A 17,272-nucleotide genomic window follows, 5' to 3' on the forward strand; every position below is an offset into this window, starting at 1 on the left:
AGTGAAGGGATCAGCAGTACGAATATATATATATATATATATATATATATTTAGAGTTGCATGGTTTAGGGATTTTCCTTTTGTGCTTCCCTTCTCCTTGCGCTTGAGAAAGACAATGTATATTTCTTTGCCTTTTTCACCTTTACTTTGGATTCGACTACGCAATGACATAAATTCTGATAACAGAGAAGGAAACCCCACAGACAATATTAAAATAAAAGAGGGGGGGGGGGGGGGGTGTGCTAAGTACATTAGAGACGAGACATATGAGTTTGCAGCTTTGATTCTCTCTCTTTCTTTCTCTTTCCGCTCTCTTTCTTATATCTTTCTCTCTGCTCCCCCACATACGCACTCTCTCTCTCTCTCTCTCTCTCTCTTAACAAATGAGGCCCTCCAACCACACGATAGGAACCATAAAGACTGAAAATAAATTTGTGTACTTTGGAATAGTATTTGTCTCACGCGTTTTCCTTGAAATCTATGTTCATAAGCTTGGCGTATTACTGTTTTAAGAAATTGTCATTACGTAATTCATGCAGTACACCACTGTTCCATTAGCTCATGGAATACTGTTCCGCATTTTTCTTCATTTTTCTTCATCATTTATAAAACAATTATATTAATAATTTTTTGTTTATTTTCTTCATTTGATATATAATATTTAATTAAGTTTGTTTGTTTCCATAGATACACACATTTTTCATGTATAGAAATCTACATACATATCTGTAGTTTTTTTTTTTTTCCTTGACATGAATTTCATTAAAAAGCCAAAACACAAAACCCATTTTGCAGTAGGGTATAAACCAACAAATTTCTATTCTTGTTTCTACTTTCTTGTATAAGACATGACTCAGTGGTTGACAGGTCTCATCGAGGGGGTGCACCTTTTTTTCTTTTTGTAATAATTGAGGGGGGGGAACACTATTTGAGTAACTATATTGATAACGGTTTTGTATTTGTTTTAGGTTATAGAGATGTCATTTCAAAAGAATTTACTAACATCAGTGGGAAAAAAATAATAATTAGGATCATATCCAGTCACTGCTTACACTGAACACGTACTAGTTACAAAAAAAAGAAGATAAAAATTGCATCATTTGCAAGTAACCTGGGTTGATTAAAGTAAGATGTACTTTTAGATCCGTACTTGTTTTTTTTTTTTTGTGGCGGAAAAATGATGAATCAGTTTCTCATTTGGAGAAGGAAAGAAAGAAAGAAATGACGACCGCATAATAACAGCCTTTTACTTGCATAATAATTCAGCTTTTAGCAGAAGGTTAGTCAATTTTCATATAGCATTAGTAATTATCATACATAAAAACAAAAGTTAGGCGGCGATTGCCTGATCATACCATGTTTGCTTTTTCTTTTCTTTTCTTTTCTTTTTTTTTTTTTTTTGAATCATTTGACCAGGAAAAAAAATGTTGAAATGAATAGTCACCTTCCATATTGGATTAGTAGTACACAATTGCTTTTTTATTGACTTGTGCACTGCATTCATATGGTTTCTATAAACTCTTTTCCTAGATATAGTTATTTTTCTGCCTAAAAACAGATAATGGGTTCAAATTGTAATTCAAAAATTTCTCATGTGTGTGTGTGTGTGTGTGTGTGTGTATATATATATATATATATATATATGCCTGCAGAAAAATATAGATGTTCATTAATGTGTGTGATATATTAATATCAGTGATGTGATTATATTGCATGCAGGTTTCAAACTGGTTCATAAATGCCAGGGTCCGGTTGTGGAAACCCATGGTGGAGGAGATGTACCAACAAGAAACCAAAGAGGAAGACACATCAGAAGATAATATTACCAATAATAATAATAACAACAACAATAATAATAATAATCAAGAGATCAGATCAGAAAACAATAACAACAATAATGTGATTATAAGGAACAACCAAAACAATAGTGGGCAGCATCAGCAGCAGCAGCAGCAACAGCAGGCAGCAACAGCTCTCGCACAAACTCCAACGCCCAATGCTGCCGGTTCTACACCCGGGACAGCGTCCTCATCAGCCCCCACAGCAGCAATATCATCAGCGCCAGCAACAACTACTACGCCCACAGGCAAAAGATCCGATTTCAATGCGCTTGAAAACGACCCTTCAGTTGTAGCAATCAATAGACAATTACCCTTCTCGGAAAACCAAGCAATTAGGCTCGTCCACCACCACCACCACCACCACATGATTCCCACCACCATTTCCTCGCCGTCGGACCTGGTCGCGCCACCGGTTATTGACGACACGTGTCAGTTCGGGACCACACCCGGCAATAATCACAACAATGCTAATGTTACTGTTGCACCTGACAGTGGTGGCATTGGCTCTGCCCTCATAGGGTTCGGGACCACCACCGCCGGCGGTGGTGGCAGCGGTAGCGGTGATGTGTCGCTCACTCTCGGGCTACGACACCCCGGGAACATGCCGGAGAAGACTCCTACCACCACTGCTTCTTTCTCTGTAAGAGACTTTGGGAGCTGATTATTATGAATTTTTACGAAAGCTTTTTGAATTTTTTTTTTTTTTTTTTTTTTTTTTTTTTTTTTGTTATATACTTTCCTTCTTAACCTTTCATTCTATTGGAACAAAAGGGGAAAAAATTACGTTACGGTGACGTAGCATAATATTACAGTAGCTATAGTTAGCTGTATGGGGGATTATTGTAATTGTATAGTAGATTGTTTTTGCTTCGTCTTTTAATTTCTTTCTGTGTACTCTAGGTATTTTAATATACCTTAATAGGAATATTTGCTAGAATAATGTGCAAAATCATATTCATATGTAGACATTGTTGACTTAGAGAAAGGGACAGAGAGGGATAGATTTAATTAATTTGCACTTGATATATATACGTATATATATATATATATATATATACACACACATATATATGGAGGATGATACTTTACACGTGATTTCTATCTTGTTTAAATAATGAGAAAACCCTAGTGATCATGGGTTATTAATTTATCTCATACACGCTTTATGAATCTGATTTAATCTGATTAGAAGTAGATATATATATATATATACACACACATATATGTATATATATGTGAATGTCATTTTCCATATCAGTTAATCTGGAGGAATATTATTCAGTCTTAATATCATCAGCAGCTTCAGTGAAGTGATTATAAATTTTTCAGTGCTTATTTCTTTATTGTCTTCATGGATTTTTAGTCGTGTTAACATAAATATACAGATCTATTAAGATTATAAATCCACTCTATTTCAGAGATTAAGAAAATAATCCGTGTGGATGGCATGGCATTAAATTTTCATAATGAGCAATGAATTGAATTTGATCATTTCATTTCAGAATTATATACAAAGAGAAAAGAATATTAATAATGAGGAAAATTCCATTGCCTAAGAATTTGCGTCGTGTTTCTCAATTATTCCTTAAGAATACTATTCCCCAATATTAAAAAGAAAGGAACGTTTAACCTTATCAAATCGCCAACACATCGGCATCATGACAGTTGCAACAAAACCTCAAGGTTTAATTAGAACCTTGGTTTTAACATAGAATCCAATAACTAGTCCGAATATAAACAAATTATGATTGAAAAATAAATTCTCCATCACAAAATTCGCAGAAGCTTTACCTTTATTATTGCCCATCTCTCTCTAGAGTTGTAGCCATTATCATTTATATTCAAAGTATTTTCATATTTACCTGGTCAGTTTTATTAGTATATTATCTTTAGGAGAAAGGAGACAAATATTTTAGACTGTATGAGTCTAGATTTTTATCTCTTAGTATTAATTAATATTATTTTTAATCAAATAACTATATTAATCAAAAGAGTATTAATTAATAGTAAGAGATAAAAATCTAGCATTTAAAGTGCAAATGCAGAAATCTTCTCTTATCCCTTTTTTACATAAAATCATCCTTATTTCTCCACACTATCAGATTAATATAATAGTTGTGTATATATGATATATGTGCAATATCCGTACGTTTCTCTACAGCTTTGTTTCATTTCTTCTGCTATAAAAAGTTCTTGAATAAACCACTATCGTTTATAAGTATTAAGTGTATATAATTAAGATTCGGCATAGAAACACCAAGCAGAACCTTCATAAATTCATAAATTATAATTCATAAATTTCATGATTAACGTACGGATATTGCACATATAGAAACACCAAGCAGAACCTTCATATATTATAATTCATAAATTTCATGATTAATAAAAGAAGCAAGATGGGCTTTTATGTAGTTATCCACATTATATATATACAGAAGTAGTGAACCCTTGTTGTTAAATCACACTAGAAATCAATGCAAAACATGGTTCACGCCACTAAATCCCAACTTTCATAATCAATTATTGTTCCGCGTGTAGCAAACATATTAGTAGTTTACATATGAAAGTCTTAAAATAGTTGCCTTGATATACAAATATTTGATAAACTAGGAAATGGAAGTACTTTATAAAATAAATTTTATACTCGGACAGTGTGATATGGCGCAACTAATCATATATATATATATATATATATATATATACAGCGTCACACATATGTACTTTGGCAATATATGATCATGACTAGTCAATTGTACTATTGTTTCTTTGCTAATTAACAATCCTTGAAAGAGCAATACTTGGGTAGGTTTTAGTTAGTTTTGTTACCTTACATCCTAATTATGCCACACTACTGTTACTTAATATACAAAACAAATGGTTTAATTTGCAAAGCAACAGGTACTTCTTACCTAATATGTTGCTTTTGCTTTGAAAAACAGCATAACTAACTGAAGGCCATTTTGCTTACCAAAATTTGATTTACCAACTTGCTGTATATCCTCTAACAATGGCCATATATAAATCTCGAAAAAGAAAAGCTAAGTAAAAAATTGGGTTTGATCGGTTGAATATTAATTCAAGGCTATCATTTCATGTAAAGAAAGTTTTACAATATTATGTGAAAGAAATATATAGTTAGATAATATCAGTATATGTGATTTGATCTGACAGTAATTAAATGCTCATATATATCCTCTAACAATGGCCATATATAAATCTCGAAAAAGAAAAGATAAGTAAAAACGGCAATTGGGTTTGATCGGTTGAATATTAATTCAAGGCTATCATTTCATGTAAAGAAAAGTTTTACAATATTATGTGAAAGAAATATATAGTTAGATAATATCAGTATATATGTGATTTGATCTGACAGTAATTAAATGCTCATATATATCCACTCCATGTAAAACCAAACCCCATATGCTCAGTCATTATCTTTTCCTTTCATTTTTCTAGATAACAAGAAATGTCACTTTCAGCTTTGTGTTTACACTTACGAATATTTTGTACATATATGTGTGGTTTAAAGTGGAGTACCTCTATTGTGACCAGATATATATGTTTCATTTTTTGACTGAGAAGCCCAAGAAAATTATGAAATTCAAATATATTAAATATTAATTAAGGAACTAAATTCATTCAATAAATGGCAATAATTATTTGGACTCGGCACTCTCTAGCTTTTTGAGAAAATTGTTGAATTTAATTTAGAGTGAATGAGTCTAGATTTTTACCATATCTCTTAATTAATACACTTTTAATTAAAATAATTATTTAACTAAAAAAATATTAATTAAAAATAAAAAATTTAAATTTAAATTCATACGCTCTAAGAAGTTTTTATCTCATTTTCCCTAATTTTTTTTACTTTTTCCTTCTTCTCTACCTAACAACATGAGCCCATAGGCAAAATTGACCATTTACTATAACATGATTGATGTGTTTAAATATGCATGTCACCCTTCTCTATCCTTGACGTTTTATTATCATTAATTTTGTTCTCTTTCTAGTCCTTCACTCATAGGAAGGAGGATCGAGCACTGAAATCTACAATTCTACATGCAAAATGCGGCATTGACTGCATGCACATTTAATTCCTTGATGTAACCTATATACAACTATATAAATATAAATATAAATATGTATAAATCCTTGATGTAAGAGCATTCCCTGCTCGTAGTAGAAAAAAGAAAATGGAAAAAAAAAAAAAAAAGTAAGATTTGGCCTCATTGAACCAGCTGCAAAAGGGCAAAAAGAAAGCCCCCCAATCCCTGTAGTCCAATGAAGAGGGTTTTGTCTTCCAAAATTTTCTTTCGCATTGAATGTGACGTAAATGTTTGTTTTCTGGTGGGTATCCTTAGCCTGTAATATTGTTCATTGACAACTTGGCTGAGAGAGATATAATATATATACGCGTGTATATATATATATATATATATATATATTATAGGTGTCAATGACACCACTGGCCAATACAATATACTAGCAACAACCACTTGGGATTCTTAATTTTCAAATGGTTTATTTGTCTTGTTTTGGCCACATAGATTGCATATTCAATGCCAGAAACTGACGAAAATCTTATATGAGGGCCTTAAATAGTGTTTTAATTAAACAAGGCCCACTTGCCCACCCCGACCTCCATAACAATCAACAATAGATTTGAATTTTAAACAACGACTATAAAGTATATATCAACTTGGTATGGACCCTCCTATTTAAGCTATGTTTACATGTATATATATACATATATATGTAGATATATAGATATATAGGTATCTAATGTCCGATGCAACAGTCTAACCTCTAACAAGTGGACACTTAAATGTGGGCCCCCTAAGATATTATGGGCCTGGGCCATCATCTTCCTTGCAAACTTGTTTGTCACAAACAAATTATTGACATTGTATATGGGAGCATATATCTGATTTGGTACAGCCTTGAAGGGATTTTAACTTGGAATTTGGTGATTATACGTGAAAGTACTAGAAAATGCTAATAAGATTGTTTATTTTCAGCATTTGATCCGTATGATTTAGTGTCATGTGTCATGTTCCATGTGCGTTACATGAGAGAGCTTACACAAATTAATGATCAGAGATCGATGTAGGCACCTATAATATTAATTTCTAAGTGTCCATATCATTCCTTGTGGTATCATGTGCGTTTCTGTACGAGGATTTGTATAATTAAATTGATGATTGAGAAATTAGGAGCTGATTAGTTTATTAATTTGTCTTAGGCCACTCTATGCGAACTTGATATGTGTTTAACGGGAAAGATTTGAAGAACCATATATATGATTATCAGAGGTGCAAATTAAACAACACGCCAATATATAATAGAAGAAAATATATGTCTATATATCAAAAATCTATATATATATATATATATATCACCTTTCCAAAAAAAAAAAACTATATATATCAACCTTTATATAGTGCTACATAGAACAAAAGTAAACTGCTTGCGTTCATAAGAGTCATATAAGATTGTAAGGTACACACTATGCCGAGACACCAATTTTAAATATATATCCCAACCATTTTTTTTTAGTAGCAGATGTAAATTTTAACTGTTTATTTTATTTTCTCTTTAATAATATAATCGGGGGTGTCGACGTAAATGGATGTCCTGCTTCATTTTAATGCTATTAGCACTTCATCATTTACTTGAAATAATACTAACCTACGTTGTATTTAAATTGTTATTTTTTATTGATATTATTAGTGTTTAAACAATTGTTATAAATCAATTAATACTATACTAAACATTATATCTATTAATAAAAAATTGACAATTCACTATCACGTGATGAATTGGCATCAAAAAGTTAGGATTCGAAGTGTGCTACTACTATTTACATATTCATGGCATGGGAATAGTAATGTATAGCACTCAGTTTCGATTTGTTTTTTATGGTACCGGTTTAGTCTCTTTACTAAGTTCGTTGTTAAATTTGTTGTAACAAATTTAAGAAACACATGAAATAGTAAAAAGACACTGGTAATTTGGTATTGATGTTCCGTAACCACCAACTCTACAGGGTCACACCCAGATGATGAACAATCCACTAAATAAACTGTGTTACAACCTCAAATAGATCACTTAATCAACCTGAGACTCCCTCTCTAAGTATGACGCCTATGAACTTATAACTACCCAATAGACTTGCTCAACGAGCACCACTTGACTTAAAAAAACTGCACAGTGAACTTCCTTTGGTTGGTAATGCGCTCTCTCCTGAAAGCTTATAATTCTTCTCCCAAAGAACGTCTGTTGAACTTCCTTCAACACTTCAAATTGTCTTCTCCAAGCCTACAAATTCTTCACCCGAAGAATGTGAAAAACAAAGACTCACAACATGAATTGACTCTCTGTAATTTTGAGGCTCCAAAGGCCTACTGAGACCATTGTGAGACTCTAAATATATAGCCAAATAAACCAGCTATCAAAGATCTTCAATGCAATCCGCTATCAATAATTTGTTGAAGATTCTGTTACGATAATTACTGCAATAGAGCTATAAAATCTGGTTCGAAGTCAACTTTACTTGATTCTTGAAATGTTGCAATACAAGAACAAATGAACCTGGACATATTCAACAAAGAATTGGTCAGTTTGTACAACATAGCAAAATCTCCTTTGCAAATCAATCAACCCATCTAAATTTAACTTTCCAAAAGCAATCAAAAGCTGACTTTCACCAAATCAATTATCTTAAAACAGTTTCCATAAAAATAGAAACTGCCCATAAATAATTCCTTGCTGCAAATCAAAGTATTCTCTTACTGCATATCAATCCAATAAAATCCAAGTTTCCAAAACAAGCACAATTTAACTTATCAAAATAAGAAACCAAATAAAAACAAACACCATCAAATTCGAATCTTTCCAAACAAGGTTTCCTACCGCAAATCAATCTCCAATCAAATAAATTACGCAAATCAATCTCCAAATCAAACCCAAAATTAAAACCTTCAATTTGCGAAATAATGCCAATAAAAATCTCTAACAGTTTTTTTTTTTTTTTTTTAACTTTTGGTCAATATAAAATTAACTTCCTTATACAGTGGCGGATCAGCTGGGGGGTCCCACCTGCACAACACGAGTGGGTAACCGAGGGATTCAATCATGAAGGCTCATTCAAGCTTGATTCAGAAATCTGTTGGACCACTGTGCCATTGTAATCCTCTGATGAAGATAAAGATACATAGTGGAGGGAAAGAAAGAAAGACAAAAGGATATAGTCAGATATATAGACATACTTATTATATATATATATATATATATATATATATATATATAGCACTTGTTTATCATCTACCTAGGTGTATCCACTATATATTCAGATAAGAGAAGACTGCCTTGACTTAAAGAGCTAGAAATTACGAGTGGTATATATACATGCACCGTCCATAAAAACAAACGTAGTTTTTTTTCATAGTATTTACCATCTCCAATATCAATTGTTTCCAAGTAATTTTCTTACATTAATACTTTTTTTTTCCTTTTTTTGGGATATTTAACAATGTCTCTTCAAAGAAAATTATTACTAGGGTTCTCAACACTTTTTTTTAGCATAAGTATATGGCACGTGAATAAATATCGTAAATATATTAATAAAGAAAAAGAAGCAAGTTGAAAAAATCAAAAAGATGAAGAAAACAATGAGCAAGTCCTTGGTCTATATATATATATATATATATATATATATATGGTACTAGTTGAAGTGTCATAATCCAAGTATATATAGGCTTGAATGGCAAAAGCTATATATAACTCTCTTTGCCTTTATTAAGTCGGTTAGGAAAAAAATTTCCATTCTTGGCTATATATGACTCTCAGTATGCTCGTGTGTGTGTATATATATATATGAATTATTTTTGGTCTTTACACTGAAAGCATATAGTTCATAAAGGTTGAAAGAATTGATGCTTTTCTTTCACTTTTACTCACAAATCATGGGCATTAATATTGACCTAAGTCCTAGCTAGCTAGTGTAGACTCTAATTGAAATTTATTGCCGTTTGAGGGAGTCAATTTTATACGCATTCATGATAACCTACACACACATTAAAGTTGTACCAGCTTCCGCTTACATGACTTTATATAAATAAACCTATCTTATTCACCAATAAGGCTATTTAGAGCTCAAAAGAGAATTTATGAAATAAGAAAATTCGGGCCACAACATGGAATTTTGTTTCTTCATATATATGCCAAAAGCAAGAGAGGTTTGCATAGATACAAATATACATACGTACGTACGTATTTATGTATGTATGTATGTATAGGTGTGTGTTGTGAGGACATGAATGAGAGGGACAAGAGAAGAGGGTTGCATACATATAAAGACATGTAATGTTATATATATATATATATATATATATATATATATATACATATATACATTGCACTCCTTGAACTTTGCGTACTTAGAAACTGTTTCATGAATTACACAATGACGCCAAGTTGGAGTATATATAGAGCAGAACATAACATGTGCATCAAGTAATTGCGAGAGAAGTCGTCCCTAGCTATTTATTGTCGGGGAACACTTGGTTGTGAAAAACGTTGTTTTGTCAATCTCAAACATGAGACAAACACTGATGGTAGAGCATTTCGCCTAGTGCTAGTACACTTTCTTTTGGGGCCCAAACGCACAAGATGACAAGCAATTGCATATGAGTTAGGGAGATAAATACCCCTTAAATTGCATATATTTTTGCCTTACTCTTAATTAATTTCCTTTTAATTAAATACTATATTAGTCAAAAACGTATAATCAAGTAAAAATCTAGAGTGTAAGTTAAGTAATTTTCTCACTTCTCAACCATTGGCTTGAAGTTTGACATTGTATACAAACCCTTTGAACCATGATTCTTACGATGCTGGCTTTGGAATTTTATATGGGCCGATAACTCATCACAACGTGTGCTGTTCGGCTCCCTCCAAAGCCCACGTATAATATAGCTGTGTTAGAAAGGACATAGGTAAGGAAAATTAAGGGATAATCTTGACAAATACCTCTTGAAAGTGCATGGTTCAGGATTTTTACTTTTTATTCTTGATTCATAACCTTTTTAGTCAAATAATTTTACTAATAAAAGGGTATTTATCAGGGTAAAAGTCCAGACTTATACACTCTTAAGGGTAAATTCTCCTTTTCTTTTTTTTTTTTTTTTTTTTGAGAGGACCTATTTGATAAAGATTGGGGTGTCCTTATAAATCGAGGGTTTTTGTTGGTTCGGTCACCGAATTATAATCGTCGGTTTTTGAGAATTTGGAACCAAAACTGAGCCATTAGAAGTAGGCATCGGTCAGTTTACCGGTTGTAGGATATCGGTTTACTGCAGTCGGTTTTGGGGGGCTTGAGTTCTGGTAGCGGTGCTTAGCAGTTTGCCACCAATTTTCTAGCAGTTTGTGTTGCCTTTTGGCCCAAAACACCCTAAAAAAATGTAAAATTTCTCTCTATTGGAATAGACTTAAAATACACCAATTATTTAAGTAATAATACAACTTGTCAATTATTAAAACTGTTAAACTAAATCAAAATAAAGTTCTTTCCTACTCCAAACTTGAGGCAATTACAAACCAAAAGCTTTACTAGTCCATAACCCATCCAAACATAGTCAAATAAATTACAAACCAAAAGCTTTACTCGTCCATAACCCATCCAAACATAGTCACATACCAAAGTCAGGAAATAATTGAAAGTCCAAACTCCAAAGCACAACCACAAAATCACAAAGCATACTACAGTTCAAAGTCCACAACACAAATGTAAAAACATCTAAATTGGCATAAAAAAAATCCATCCATCGACAATGGCATAACAAAAGTTCAACTTCAATTAGTCAAGTTCTTAAATCTTAGTCTTTTACTCTTAGGGCCTATTTGGTGTGTGAGTTTGAACCAATGTTCAAACCAATAGTTTTGATTATAACTTTTGAAATTCAATTTTTTTATGAGAGAAAAATATTGTAGCTGAATTATAACTATGGGTTTGAATCTATGAAGAACCCATATTATACCAAACATACCCTTAGTTTTCATCTTCCTCTTCATTCTCATCCAAATCCATTATATTGTTATCTTTTCCAAAGCTATACTAAAAAAATCAAATTGATATTATGTAAATGAAATTGAAAAAATAATTAATATAATGAAATAAATTAATAAGTACACTAAACTCTTTCAAGTATCTTACTTTGGTCTTTAGATGAACCTGCAACATTTGGTTGAGGAGTAACACTTGTGCTTTCGTTAGTAAAGGTTGTTGGAGAAGAAACAATAACACCATCGCTTACAAGCAAATTAGAAACTAATTTACAAATTACAATAATTGAATAGAAAAAGAGATATATAATTATAACTATAACCAGTGACAACATGTACAATCCAAAATTCAACCTCATTCATGTATTACAATCTAAGAATCACCGGTTCATATTTTTCATCCTCATCATTCAGCTAATTTTTCAAACAAATAGGTGCTTCCATCATCCTAAAAAGATCAAGAATACAACCACCAACTAGTAGAAAAAGCAGGTTCATATGCAAGCACATCTTAGCAATCTGGGACAAGCTCTCACCTAGGTTTATTGACTTTCCACCAACCTAAGATGTCAAATTCATCAACCAACTCTTCACATTGCTCAGAAATATATTTATCCACATCATGTTTTTTGCACATTTGCACCATCTCTGCCCATCTTCTTTATCCTAAACCCGGCCTCTATCTCATCATCAATAGCAAAAATTGAGTTGGGTTTCGTAAAGCTCGTTATTGTCGAACGACTTGAATCAGAACCAATTGAAGAGTATGATGTGGAGAGGAGACGGCGGCTAGGCAAAGATGGCGGCTAGGCGGCTGATGGTAGAGAGTTGAAATTTTATCAAATTGGGGCTATTGAGAAATGATAGACTTTGAGAAAACTGAAAAGAAGTGAGGGTTGAGAGAGACTTTTGCGTTTTTGCCAAAGCCCTACAAAAAACGCCTTATTATTAAAATATTAATATGTGCATAGTGCCAGTTCAGTTCGGTATCAAACCGAACACTTACAACTAAAATCAAAACCGAAGCAACAACAAGGTAGTTCGATCGGTTTGCAAACCGATTTTGATTGGTTCCATGTGGCACTAAGTTTTTCAGTCTTTTAGCGGTCGGTTAATCGGTTTTGAGCGGTCGATTTAAGTTTTTCAGTTTTTTTGAGCAACCCTAAATATTCCCACCTCTTATCCTACTATATTGCAAGAGATTAAAAATTGAGATTCTTGAAATTTTGCTATCTCTTGCCCCATTCATTCCTTCTTATTTGCTTTCTCCTCCTTATCATGAGTTCCAATATTCTTCCCCTCGTTCTTCAGTTTCCTTTTCCCTCCTAGAAATTGTTAAAAGAAAAAAAAATGGCCTATATTTTTTGAGTGAATAAATGGTTGTTTTCCCAATTTATGAGGTGCAGGCGTAGCATCCAATTTTATAAGGAACTTGTAGGTACACACACAGAGAGAGGGGCAAAGCAATTCCATCGATATTCTTTCATTCATTCATATTTCATAAAAATAAAAACCCACTCGAACTTCAGCTTACAGTTTTCCAAGAAAATTTTACATCAGCCAATGAGCGAACCCCAGGCTCATGAAACAGAAGCAGTTTGCCAATAAACACCATATCCTTTTTGAGCAACTTCCCATGTCAGCTCTTAACAATAAAAAGGGAATACGCCCAACCCATATCTTCTCTTTTCACTGCCTTCACTCTTTTTTATCATTCACGTTGCCATGAACATCACATAATGTGGAATAATTTTCAGCAACATAATAAGATTTACAAATCATTATTTCTCACTCTCACTCATCACTCTACCATTGCTTTACTTCTCTACTATGTCATGATCTTTTACTTATCTGACTGGAAAGAATTTCCTTGTGGTTCAACATATGGCCTAACAAAGGTCCTTCTCCACCAAACCTCGAAAGCTCTCTGAAGATTTGGGCAGTTATCACCAGCCTTCAGAAAACTGCCCAACCAAGAGAGTAAAATACTCTGCTGGTCCTCTAGAGGCAGGGTGAGGATTGTCCTACCGATTCCTTCTTCGACAACCTTCCGGTCAAATGACCTGCAGCCATGTTGTAACCAACTGTAGTCGTTGATCAATGGCTGTAGCCAGGTTTGTAACAGCAGCTGACGAGTGTCCTTTGATGGCAGAAGTTCCCCTCTTCCAATGCCAACGAATAGTCTTGCTGTAATGCAGCTGATATGATAACGAGACACAATAGACAGCTTTCCATGTAAGGCTGCCAATTCTTGCTGGCTTGCCCATGTTAAGGCAAATTCATCTGCTGCTTGCCTGTCAGCTAAGATCTCAAGCAACCACGAGAGATTATCAGACTCTAAAGCTATTTGCTTCAACACAGGTTCTTTGATATCCATAGGCTTATCGGAAAACTCAGGCTCTGTTGCCTGCTTGAACAGAGACAGCAATGAGTCGAAGCAGCTCTTGCATGAGCTATAAATAGTTTCATTACAGATGTCAGCAGAACGTGCATAGCTCAGGAGACCACTGTTTTCCCTGAGGAGCTTCAGGACTACGGATTTCATGTCACGACGGCTTCTCTCATCGTTACTCTTGAGAACAAGTTCAATTATTTGGCAAAGTGTATCTTTTGGGGGTCTGGAAATTTCAGAGGAGACTCGTTTCAACACCGGAGCTACCCCAATACCCTCACCTTGGAGTCGTAGGACTGATGAGACGACTTTCTCTTCTTCTTCTTCCCCAACCCACGGGACTGCTTCCAAGTATTCTAAACATGAGTGTATACATGAGTTGAAACCAAGTTGTTCTGCAACCTGAAAAATTTTTCCACATATATCAATTCGTGAATTTACCTACATATTAAGAGCCAAGGAAAGAAAAAATAAAGATTTGTATACTGGAGTTTTGTGGGCCTAACTATCATCAGAATAAAGTTAGTGCTAAGAAAAAGGACAATGGAAGAGTTATCACTATGCAGAACCTCCAAATCAGCCTCTTATAGAATTCAGCTTCATTATCAAATTAACAAACGGGGAATACGTGCCTAAAAGCTCCAATTTAATGGATGTAGAAAAGCTATCATTAAGTTACCACCTATAGGAAAGTAAAATTAAACAAGGGAATTACCACAAATGAATGTACATGGAATGTGAAGGGAACAATAGAAGAGAAAATGTATACGGTCAAACAATTTGCTCCAATTATGACCAAGCTATAATGCATGCAAGAAAAGCTATGTATATTCTGCTTTTAAACAACATAGTTACCAGGGAGCAACAATGGTTATCTACTAAGGAAAAAAAAAATTATAAATAGTGGTAAATTAATTTCTCTAAATTATAAAAGTTTCACATGCAACATCCCTATTAAATAGGGAGAAACTCCAGTGAAGGGAATAACATACAATGTGCCTTTTGGATGCTTAGAGGCTCTATTCCCGCCACATAAAGCGTACTTACATGTGATTTGCAATGTACAAAAATGTTTTACATATACTTCAAGAAACATATTAACGAAATTGAAACAATTATCCACACAAAAACAATTATCCACACAAAAACAAAGTATGTAGAATTGATAAGGACATGAGCATCAGCTTTCATGGCCTATATACTTTCGAATTGTATGAGCAAAGATGTATAACATCATGAAAATCAATAATAAATATTATCATCCTATTCATCCAGTTAGGCCACAAGTATCCTTATTTGATTAAGGAGTTATGGAAACTAGTCAATCACGAGTATCCATGCAATAAATACTGACCAAATTAGAATGACAAAGAAAACCTGAACATATTTGTTTAGTTTTCATTTCCCCTCTTTCTGGCACAAATTTTCTTCAAGTAACATGACAGATGCATTGAGCAGAGATTTAGAAGTAAATATAATACTGAACAGCACCTACATTGTTAATGAAAAAGTTATTTCTTAGAGTTCCACTTGCATTACATGAGTTCAGGAACAAGTATATCAATCAAAAAAGGTAAACTTATTAAATTCCCAAAAACAATAGTTGATTTTCATTACATTAGATTCACAGCTTTACCTTCAGAATTCGGAGTACCCGAGAGACGCTTTGCTTGATCAGCCTCTGCCTCATTTCTTTACAATACATCAGTCCCACAGTTTCAACATAGATTTCAACATCTTCGCAATCATCAATCTCGAGACTTGACGAGCCAGACTGTTGTTGTTCGGAGAGTTTATCAGCAAAGAAACTGCAATGCTCCACAAGAACATTCTTGTGAACACTCAACTTCACACAAAACCCCTGCTTCCCAAGCAGAATCACCTTCATATCACTAGTCCCGGGCTCACCAAACTCAATCGCCACCTTCCTCGGCAAGGTTTCGATTTTCGGTTTCGGGGCTCTCTCGGCAGCCACAGATGCACTAAGAGCAGGTGCATCCGTGGTCTCAGGGTTGAGAGGTCGTTGACCATCAGAGATAAGGGCTGACCTTGATGGGGTAAAGGGTGGTTTTCTCTCAGTCATTGGGTTATGTTTTCTCTGGACAGTGGTCTTGTGTGGAGGTGAAGAAGGCTTGGGTTTGTTCAAGGGATTTTGAGTTTTGAGAGTCTTTTGAAACACAACAGGAGATGGGCAACACCAGAAACCTTCTGGGGTTACAGCAATTGGGACATTTCTAATCTTGGTTTGCCCTTGTTCTACCCTAGTAAGCCTAATTTCAGCCATAACTCAACCACCCAAAAAAAAAACTTCCTTTCTTCAAACAAAATACATTTACAAGAAATCCTTGAACATTCTATGAATTGTACAAGAAGCACAAATGTTCAAAAAATAAAAGGTCAAAAACTGATCCTAGGAACCCTAAATTCAGAAAGTAAATACCCTAAACTCTAAACCAAGACTTGCATTTTACAGAATTCCTCATATATATAAAGCCTTTAAATACCAACACCCACATAAAGGAACCAATCTAAAGAGAACATAAACAGCAAAAAGATTAACAAAAAAGAAAAGAATGTAGATTCACAAACCAAAAAAAAAAGTACAATAGAAAATACTCACTACTTAGTACAGATTAACTCTTAAACCAAAAAACCCATAAAGTAAATGAACAAAAAGAATGCAAAAACCTGGCCGACAAGTGAGTAACTTGAGTTTTGCTGAAAACCAACTTCTTCTTTTTATCTCATGATTTCGAAAGGCGTGAGTTGCCCAAAAATGATTGAGTGTGAACTCCGGTGTCAAGCATCAGGGGAACCACTGAACAGAGGAATAATTAGCTCTACTGCCCACTTTAATTCACAAAAGTAAAAATATAAAATATAAAATAAAATAAAAGTTGATAAAATAAAGAAAACCCAAAAGGCTCTGACCCCAAAAAAAAAAAAGAAAAAAAAAAGAAGAAGAAGATTGATGGCT

At 33.7% G+C, this 17,272-nt stretch overlaps 2 protein-coding genes across 2 annotated transcripts in view; one reads left to right on the top strand and one right to left on the bottom strand.

Annotated features, from left to right (window-relative positions):
* LOC21387809 (BEL1-like homeodomain protein 4) overlaps positions 1–2,790 on the top strand; it is an 8,160-nt gene extending 5,370 nt beyond the window's left edge. Inside the window, exon 5 of the mRNA XM_024166585.1 lies at positions 1,720–2,790. Within this exon, the coding sequence (XP_024022353.1) occupies positions 1,720–2,502 (783 nt within the window). The 3' untranslated portion in view covers positions 2,503–2,790. The remainder of the gene's footprint in view (positions 1–1,719) is intronic.
* Positions 2,791–13,370: 10,580 nt separating this feature from the next.
* On the bottom strand, positions 13,371–16,803 carry LOC21387810 (BTB/POZ domain-containing protein At3g50780). The gene is made up of 2 exons (XM_010099598.2): positions 15,932–16,803; positions 13,371–14,697 (listed from the first exon to the last, which is right to left on the bottom strand). The coding sequence occupies exons 1-2, from the start codon at positions 16,577–16,579 to the stop codon at positions 13,747–13,749; spliced, it is 1,599 nt and encodes a 532-aa protein (XP_010097900.1). The 5' UTR covers positions 16,580–16,803; the 3' UTR covers positions 13,371–13,746.
* Between the last annotated feature and the right edge of the window lie 469 nt (positions 16,804–17,272).

This window comes from Morus notabilis, unplaced genomic scaffold (genome assembly GCF_000414095.1).
Source record: "Morus notabilis unplaced genomic scaffold, ASM41409v2 Scaffold244, whole genome shotgun sequence".
Taxonomy (NCBI): Eukaryota; Viridiplantae; Streptophyta; class Magnoliopsida; order Rosales; family Moraceae; genus Morus; species Morus notabilis.

What these genes read in the sequence shown, in the direction of transcription:
- LOC21387810 (XM_010099598.2), bottom strand. Translation starts at nt 16,579, where the DNA reads ATGGCTGAAATTAGGCTTACTAGGGTAGAACAAGGGCAAACCAAGATT. An exon ending in GGGTACTCCGAATTCTGAAG is followed by an intron (nt 14,698 to 15,931) that starts GTAAAGCTGTGA and finishes AAAATTTTTCAG; the next exon opens with GTTGCAGAACAACTTGGTTT.